Genomic DNA, 9,730 nt, shown 5'->3' with positions numbered 1-9,730 from the left:
ATTTCAGCCTTTCAGATATGTTACAGGAAATGTATTGATTTCAGCCTTTCAGATATGTTACAGGAAATGTATTGATTTCAGATATGTTACAGGGAATGTATTGATTTCAGCCTTTCAGATATGTTACAGGGAATGTATTGATTTCAGCCTTTCAGATATGTTACAGGGAATGTATTGATTTCAGCCTTTCCGATATGTTACATGGAATGTATTGATTTCAGCCTTTCAGATATGTTACAGGGAATGTATTGATTTCAGCCTTTCAGATATGTTACGGTCACATCTTCTCCTGCGGCCGTCGTACCACCGGAATTCTAACCACCGGTCCTGGGATTCTTCATTACGCACACCTGCCACTCATCATTACACGTACCTGTTAATCATTATGATTCACACCTGGACTCCATTACCTTCATCATTTCCTCCCATTTATATGTCACTGTCTTATGTTCACTCACCAGTTGGTATTATTCTTGTGTACCGGTCTTTAGTCTCCTTCTTGGTTTTGTTGTTTCATTAAACATTGCACCTGCTTCCCGACTCACAGCTACTTTATTACAGTTACAGGGAATGTATTGATTTTCCAATTTGACCTTTAACTGCAACAATTTGACCTTTACTGAGTGTACAAAACATTAAAACACATTCCTAATATTGTGTTGCAACCCCTCTTTTGCCTTCAGAAAAGCCTCAATTTGTCGGGGGACGGACTCTACAAAGTATCAAAAGCGTTCCCCAGGGATGCTGGCCCATGTTGACTGTGGGAAGCATTGGTGATGTGTCAAAATAGCTGGATGTCCTTCGGGCGGTGGACCATTCTTGATACACACAGGAAACTGAAAAACCCAGCAGCGTTGCAGTTCTTGACACAAAGTGGTACACCTGGCACCTACTACCATACTTAAATATTTGGTCTTGCCCCATTCACCCTCTGAATGTCACACATAGACAATCCATGTCTCAATTGGCTTAAAAAATCCTTCTTTAACCTGTCTCCTCCCCTTCATCTACACTGACTGAAGTGGATTTAACAAGTGGACATCAATAAGGGATCATAGCTTTTACCTATGTCATGGAAAGTGCAGATGTTCTTAATGTTTTAAGGCCAGTGTTTTGTGGCCAGTTTATTAGGTACACCACCACGTTCACAATCGTTTGCTCATACAGGAATTAAGTCATGTGGCCGTGGCTTGCTATATAAGGCAGGCAGACGGGCATCGAGGCATTCAGTTACTATTTGATTGAAAGTGTGTGGGCAAATCCGAGTGACCTAAGCGACTTTGAGAGTGGTATGATTGTTGGTGCAAGGCACGACGGTTCCAAACCCTCCTGGGTTTTTCACGCACTATAGTGTTTAGAGTTTCCCCGAGAATGGTGTGACTGTTTTTATCTGATAGGAACCCGGTGTGGTCGTCTGCTGCAGTAGCCCATCCGTGACGAGGACCGACGAGTTGTTTGTTCCGAGATGCCGTTCTGCACACCAGTGTGTACTAAGCCATTATTTGTCCGTTTGTGGCCCGCCTGTTAGCGTACACGAGTCTTGCCATTCTCCTTCGGACCTCTCAACTGTTTTTAGCCCACAGGACTGCCACTGACTAGATGTTTGTAGAAGAAGTGGCTCCAATGGGCAGGTGATCACCAACACTGGACAAATAAGAAGTGGAAAAACATCGCCCGGTCTGACGAATCCCGCTTCCTGTTAAGTCATTCTGATGGCAGAGTCAAGATTTGGCGAACGCAGCATGAGTCCATGGCACCGTCCTGCCTGGCGTCAACGGTACAGGCTAGTGGCGGTGGTGTAATGGTATGGGGAATGTTTTTAGGTCCCTTGACACCAATTGAGCAATGTTTCCATGCCGCAGAGAATTCAGGCTGTTCTGGAGGTTCTAGTTGGGTGTACTTAATAAGCGGCTACTGCGTGTGAATATAAACTCAAAAGAAACGTCCTCTCACTGTCAACTGCGTTTATTTTCAACAAACTTAACATGTGTAAATATTTGTATGAACATAAGATTCAACAGACATAAACTGAACAAGTCCTACAGACATCTGACATGTGACTAACAGAAATGGAATAATGTGTCAAAATCAAAAGTACCAGTCAGTATCTGTCAGTATCAGTGTGGCCACCAGCTGCATTAAGTACTGCAGTGCATCTCCTCCTCATGGACTGCACCAGATTTGCCAATTCTTGCTGTGAGCATCCCAGAGTCACCTCTTCACTGTTGACGTTGAGACTGGTGTTTTGCGGGTACTATTTAATGAAGCAGCCAGTTGAGGACTTGTGAGGCATCTGTTTCTCAAACTAGACACTCTAATGTACTTGTCCTCTTGCTCACTCTTTCTATTCTGGTTAGAGCCAGTTTGCGCTGTTCTGTGAAGGGAGTAGTACACAGCGTTGTATGAGATCAGTTTCTTGGCAATTTCTCGCATGAAATAGTCTTCATTCATTAGGCCTCTGTACACCTATGTCGATACGCCCTTAAAAATCTGCCGTTTCCAGCTAAAATAGTCATTTACAACATTAACAATGTCTACACTGTATTTCTGATCAATTTGATGTTATTTTAATGGACCAAAAAAAAGTGCTTTTCTTTCAAAAACAAGGACATTTCTAAGTGACCCCAAACGTTGTCTGTATATATATATATATATATATATATTTTTTTTTTACTCAGAACATATTAAATAACGTAGAAAGAAGAGTAACAAACTATTGACAATAACAGACTGAGACTTGCCGTTTAAGAGCACTTTATTGTTCATTGAGGCTACTTAAGTACAAAAACTTTTTCAGTTGGAGGAACAAGGCCACAAAATTAAGGTTTAATAAAGATGTACAGTTTGGAGAGTACAATACATAGTACTACAGTACTACTACATAGTACTACGTTTTACAATGTTGATACAGCTTGAAAGTTGTGTGTCTCAATGGCACCCAATTCCATATATATATGCACTACCTTTGACCAGGGCCTACAGTTGAAGTGGGAAGTTTACATACACTTAGGTTGGAGTGATTATAACTCGTTTTTCAACCACTCCAGAAAGTTCTGGTTAACAAACTAGTTACGGCAAGTCGGTTAGGACATCTACTTTGTGCATGACACAAGGAATTTTTCCAACTATTGTTTACAGGCAGATTATTTCACTTATAATTCACTGTATCACAATTCCAGTGGGTCAGAGGTTTACATACACTAAGTTGACTGTGCCTTTAAACAGCTTGGAAAATTTCTGAAATTTAAGTCATGGCTTTAGAAGCTTCTGATAGGCTAATTGACATCATTTGAGTCAATTGGAGATGTACCTGTGGATGTATTTCAAGGCCCACCTTCAAACTTAGTGCCTCTTTGCTTGACATCATGGGAAAATCAAAAGAAATCAGCCAAGACCTCCAGAAGTCTGGTTCATCATCTGTACAAACAATAGTACGCAAGTATAAACACCATGGGACCACGCAGCCGTCACACCGCTCAGGAAGGAGACGCATTCTGTCTCCTAGAGATGAACGTACTTTGGTGCGAAAAGTGCAAATCAATCCCAGAACAACAGCAAAGGACCTTGTGAAGTTGCTGGAGGAAACAGGTACAAAAGTATCTATATCCACAGTAAAACGAGTCCTATATCGACATAACCTGAAAAGCCGCTCAGCAAGGAAGAAGCCACTGCTCCAAAACCGCCATAAAAAAGCCAGACTACGGTTTGCAACTGCACATGGGGACAAATATCGTACTTTTTGGAGAAATGTCCTCTGGTCTGAGGAAACAAAAATAGAACTGTTTGGTCATAATGACCATCGTTATGTTTGGAGGAAAAAGGGGGAGGCTTGCAAGCTGAAGAACACCATCCCAACCGTGAAGCACGGGGGTGGCAGCATCATGTTGTGGGGGTGCTTTGCAGCAGGAGGGACTGGTGCGCTTCACAAAATAGATGGCATCATGAGGTGGGAAAATTGTGTGTATATATTGAAGCAACATCTCAAGACATAAGACTTAACTGACCTAAGACAGGGAATTTTTACTAGGATTACATTTCAGGAATTTTGGAAAAACTGAGTTTAAATGTATTAGGTGTATGTAAACTTCCGACTTCAACTGTATATTCCCTGTATAGTGCACTACCTTTGAGAAAAGGGTACCACTTAGGACACAACTGTTGATTTGGAAGCACACAGCCAGTCTTCCTGGGATCTACCATTAAATAACATAACTAATACAGTAGTGTTTGGATCTCACAAACAAGATGGACGACAGAGATCTTTTGTTCCATTGTCACAAAATAAAAAAGTATTGTCCCGAATGACCCCCCCATTCCCTATTTAGTGCACTACTTTTGACCTCTGGTAGTGTACTATAAAGGGAATAGGCAGTCATTTGGGATATACCTTTGTTGAGTGTCTGCTGAGTAGCCTTGATTCAGCATTATAACTGTCATAATACACAAGTGGCTATCATCAACGCAGTGTTTATATTATTACTGTGTTCCTGCACTTTAACCTTTTAAAAGAACAAATCAACAACAAAAAAAGATCAACTTTTAAAAAAAAGGGAAAATTAAATAGCTCATTAAACAAATTGATCCTCAAAAAATACCTACAATTTTCTCTGTACAATCGTTACGCACAGCGTAATGATGGTCTCATAATAAAAACTACTTTTTATATATATATATATATATATATATATATATATATATATAGGTAATTAAGTGATTTTCCTACAGCGTGTAGGGAATTGTGTTGCCAAAGCAGAACGAGTGAGAACCTCCAAATTAGGGTTGCAAAAAATTCTGGTAGCTTTCCAAAAATTCCCAGGTCACCGGAAATGTGCGACCCTACGTCTACCTAGAGCTACGGTAGTGACATGTTTTTATAATAAATGACCTCGGGACACTACGCCCCTTTTCCCTTTCTGTTCACGCACATTATAAACGACAATTAATTTAAATGACATTTATCAACGTTTTTAGTTCTCTCATAACATTTACAGAAAGTACAAAGCGAAAATCAACCAGTCATCTTTGAAGAACTACACATGAGTTTTTGTTTAAATCTGAACTCAGATTAAAGTCAATAATAATAACAACATCAACTGACTAGCAGCTGGATCCTGTCTCTTGAGAGAATATGGTTTAGGTTCAGCTGGATCCTGGCTCTGAGAGAATATGGTTTAGGTTCAGCTGGACCCTGGCTCTGAGAGAATATGGTTTAGGTTCAGCTGGATCCTGGCTCTGAGAGAATATGGTTTAGGTTCAGCTGGACCCTGGCTCTGAGAGAATATGGTTTAGGTTCAGCTGGACCCTGGCTCTGAGAGAATATGGTTTAGGTTCAGCTGGACCCTGGCTCTGAGAGAATATGGTTTAGGTTCAGCTGGATCCTGGCTCTGAGAGAATATGGTTTAGGTTCAGCTGGATCCTGTCTCTTGAGAGAATATGGTTTAGGTTCAGCTGGATCCTGGCTCTGAGAGAATATGGTTTAGGTTCAGCTGGACCCTGGCTCTGAGAGAATATGGTTTAGGTTCAGCTGGATCCTGGCTCTGAGAGAATATGGTTTAGGTACAGCTGGATCCTGGCTCTGATAGAATATGGTTTAGGTTCAGCTGGATCCTGGCTCTGAGAGAATATGGTTTAGGCTCTGTCCCTAATGACATCGCTAATTCCCTATGCACTAATTGTGGCCAGACAAAGTGTCAAGAATTACATTGGGAATAGGGTTTTATTTAGGACGTGTAGCCTTGGATGTAGTTACATGAACAATGGATTTGACTTGGGATGATGGAATGTAAGGGCATATAGGAGCTGTATAAAATGGTTTTAAAGCGTTAAGATGGACAGTGCTTCATCAACCCTAGAGCTTTAACCATGTTCTGTCACCTTCACCACTAGGTTTGCACCTTATGGTTACTTCCCCCCAAAAATTCTCAGATTTTCTACAAATTCTGTTTGCTTGGAGGATTCATGGGTTATTCCAACCAGCATTTCCGCGGGAAAAAAATCTAGGAATTTTCTGGAAAGTTTCCAGAATATTGCAACACTAATCACCACCTTTCCCGTTACTAAGTTAGTAGCTATACTAATACTGAGAAACAATGAAACACCTGTACTAGGTTCCCTATAGGAAGGAATGTATGCTGCCTTGGTACAGGTTGGTAAAGAAGGAGTTATTAAAACAAGTCAGTTTCACAAGCCGCAGCTGCCAATCTACCCAGTGAGCAAAAAAAATGGTTGAAAGACTTATTTTCAACGTCTTGTGTTCATAAAGATACCTACCGCTACACATCACAGAAGTAGAAACAACGATGACGTGGAAAACACTAAATAAAAACTAGGTCGACAGAAAAGGTTATCAATAAAGATCGACTCTGGGTCGAACTCGCTGGCCGGTCGTTGCGCCATTCCATTTTTCAGTCATGCAAAACAAAAAACGCTGTAGCATCCAGGGATTATTAATAACGCTATAGAACAATTACATTAACGTTATGGAAACATATTATTGTTATAGATTATAATCCAACTGATCATATAGAATAGTAAAGAAAGCCTGTCCGGAGGCTGTCCTCTGTGTCGCTAGCTGGTTGCTACCAGAGAGAATAATACTAAATAAAAACATGGAGTCTGACTGAACCAGCAGTAAAGTGTATCTACAACTGTTGTTATTATTACTGAAGAAAAAAAAATATATATATATAAAAACAAAACAATGTAACTTGTAATAAGATTGAAATGTCTAATAAACATGAATAGATACCAGCTATTTAAAAACAAAATGCACATCTTATTCTGTAAGCACTACTTTTACTTGACCAATCAAACCAGAGAGCTATCTATATAATCTACCTACCACAACACAGTGCCGCAGAGAGAGACCAGAGAGAGACAGAGGAGATATAATCTAACAACCACAACACAGTGCCGCAGAGGAGATATAATCTACCAACCACAACACAGTGCCGCAGAGAGAGAGAGAGACAGAGGAGATATAATCTACCAACCACAACACAGTGCCGCAGATAGAGACCAGAGAGACAGAGGAGATATAATCTACCAACCACAACACAGTGCCGCAGAGAGAGAGACAGAGGAGATATAATCTACCTACCACAACACAGTGCCGCAGAGAGAGAGACAGAGGAGATATAATCTACCAACCACAACACAGTGCCGCAGAGAGAGAGACAGAGGAGATATAATCTACCTACCACAACACAGTGCCGCAGAGAGAGAGAGAGACAGAGGACATAATCTACCTACCACAACACAGTGCCGCAGATAGAGAGACAGAGGAGATATAATCTACCAACCACAACACAGCGCCGCAGAGAGAGAGACAGAGGAGATATAATCTACCTACCACAACACAGTGCCGCAGATAGAGACCAGAGAGAGACAGAGGAGATCTAATCTAACTACCACAACACAGTGCCGCAGAGAGAGAGACAGAGGAGATATAATCTACCTACCACACCACAGTGCCGCAGAGAGAGAGACAGGGGAGCTAAACCAAAGGAAATACAACAAAGCCCCAGGAGGGATAGAAAATAAAAAGGACAACAGTCCAGTTGTGAGCACCAACAATAGTAACAACTGTTTGAATAAAGTAAGAGAGGCATCGCCAACATTCTCTCTCATCCCCCAAAAATGTCAATGTTGTTTTGACCACCCGATAAGATGGCAAAGCAATGGGAAATAGGGAAGGGGAGTTGGAGAGAGAAGAGGAGAGGAAAGGAAACGAGGGGAGGGAAAGGGGGGAGAGGAAACGAGGGGAGAGGAAAGGAAAGGGGAAAGGAGGGGAGGGAAACGAGAGGGGATACGAGGGGAGGGGAAAGGAAGGGAGGGAAACGAGGAAACGAGGAGAGGGAAAAGGAAGGGAGGGAAACGAGGAGAGGGAAACAAGGGGAAAGGAAAGTAGGGGAAAGGAAAGTAGGGGAGGGGAAAGTAGGGGAGAGGAAACGAGAGGAGGGGAAACGAGAGGAGGGGAGGGAAATGAGGAGAGGGAAAAGTAGGGGAGGGAAAAGTAGGGGAGGGAAAAGTAGGGGAGGAAGGGGGAGAGGAAAGTAGGGGAGAGGAAAGGGGGGGTGGAGAGGTGAGGGAGCTTTACTTTACAGAGCAGAGAGATGAGGGGAAATAAAATGGCTTTTTCTTTCTTTTAAAAAGAGGTGACAGATTTGCATCAGAGTTCTCTTTGGTAACGAAAGCATGTGGTTGGTTGGGATGCGTCTCCATATTGAATCCATTCATCTCATTGGACACAAACAAACCGTTTCTCGATTTTCTTTTCAAAATCTCTGGCATCCAATAACACAGAAAGAAGTACGCAAACCTACTTCAACATAAAAAGTCAATTCAAAACTAAATAAAATGACTAAAGTCAAAACGTTGACAAAATAAAATGCTTCCCTTATTCCATGGTTATATATATATATATATATATATATATATATATATATTGCCTTATTCCATGGTTATACACATGGCTATATCCCTAGCTACCAGCACAGCTCTCAGCGGGGTTAAATCATGCAGGGTAGTCTTCAACCAGGGAACAAGACCAACCCTCTTCCTGGAAGGATATACATTGGACACGCAGGGTTTTGCTCCAGCCCTGCTCTGAAACACACCTGGGTCGTATTTGTTAGTGCACACGACAACTAAATATTTTTGCAACACAAAATGAAAAAAAATTTAAAAAAAAAGTTTGGTGCCTCATGAATATGACTGATTCTTCTACATCAGCTGTTCATCAGGACCTTGATTAGCTGAATCAGGTGTTAGTTACAACAGGGCTGGAGCAAAAATGAATACAGCCTGCCTAGCCAGTAGCTCTCCAGCAGGGCAGTTCAACCAGCCTGGTGGTGTTACAGTGAGTAATGGATGGGGGGGGGGGGGCGGGTTTTAGCTGTGTCTGACTAGTTGAGACTAAGCCACTCCCTTCAGGACACAATGGATGGAGAGTGGCTGTGGTTGACCATGTGACTGTTGGGGGAGGAGTCAGGGGAGGAGGAGGAGCTTCCTTTGGCTTTGATCTGCAGCCAGGTCTCTCCTAAGGCCTTGGTGAAGTGGTCGTCCACAGAGCCGGTGATGGACACAGAGTTAGTGACTGGTTCCGGCTGCTTGTAGTTCCTCCCCAGGCTGCGACGGAAATGCTCCTCGATCACCGGGTCAACACACGCAGAGTTGGCTGGAAGAGAGAAGGACAGGGCTATAAACTATTACATCCAGACAGGCGGGGCTCTAACCCCCCAGACAGGCGGGGCTCTAAACCCCCAGACAGGCGGGGCTCACTAAACCCCATCACAAGATCACCAGACCTCATCACTAGACCCCATTTTTTACATTTTATTTTATCTTTATTTAACTTCGCAAGTCAGTTAAGAACAAATTGTTATTTTCAATGATGGCCTACCAGGGAACAGTGGGTTAACTGCCTTGTTAAGGGGCAGAACGACCGGTTTTTACCTTGTCAGCTTGGGGGATTCGATCTAGCAACCTTCCGGTTACTAGTCCAACGCTCTAACCACTAGGCTACCCTGCCCCATCACCAGACCCTATTCATATGTAGTGCACTACTTTTAACCTTACACTTCACTTCTGGGCTAATCCCAAACCACAATCTATACCCCTTTATAGTGCACTTCTGACTAGACCCTTATGTGGGCCCCTTTGGAGTCTACAGACAGCATAGGACTCATCTGATGACTTACAGCTGTTACCTGATAAGGGTGTCTGCTGG

General features: G+C 42.4%; 1 protein-coding gene across 3 annotated transcripts in view; it reads right to left on the bottom strand.

Annotated features, from left to right (window-relative positions):
- Nucleotides 1-8,206: 8,206 nt before the first annotated feature.
- The window catches only part of LOC123725578 (transcription cofactor vestigial-like protein 4), a 70,454-nt gene continuing 68,930 nt past the window's right edge, over nucleotides 8,207-9,730 (bottom strand). For all 3 annotated transcript variants that reach the window (XM_045691971.1, XM_045691970.1, XM_045691972.1), the window contains one exon: nucleotides 8,207-9,178. In XM_045691971.1, coding sequence (XP_045547927.1) covers nucleotides 8,931-9,178 — 248 coding nt within the window. In that variant the 3' untranslated portion in view covers nucleotides 8,207-8,930. The remainder of the gene's footprint in view (nucleotides 9,179-9,730) is intronic.

The sequence above is a fragment of the Salmo salar genome, chromosome ssa12 (genome assembly GCF_905237065.1).
Source record: "Salmo salar chromosome ssa12, Ssal_v3.1, whole genome shotgun sequence".
Classification (NCBI taxonomy): Eukaryota; Metazoa; Chordata; class Actinopteri; order Salmoniformes; family Salmonidae; genus Salmo; species Salmo salar.
The sequence above is the reverse complement of the archived record's forward strand: the minus strand, read 5'-3'. Positions and strand labels throughout refer to the sequence as shown.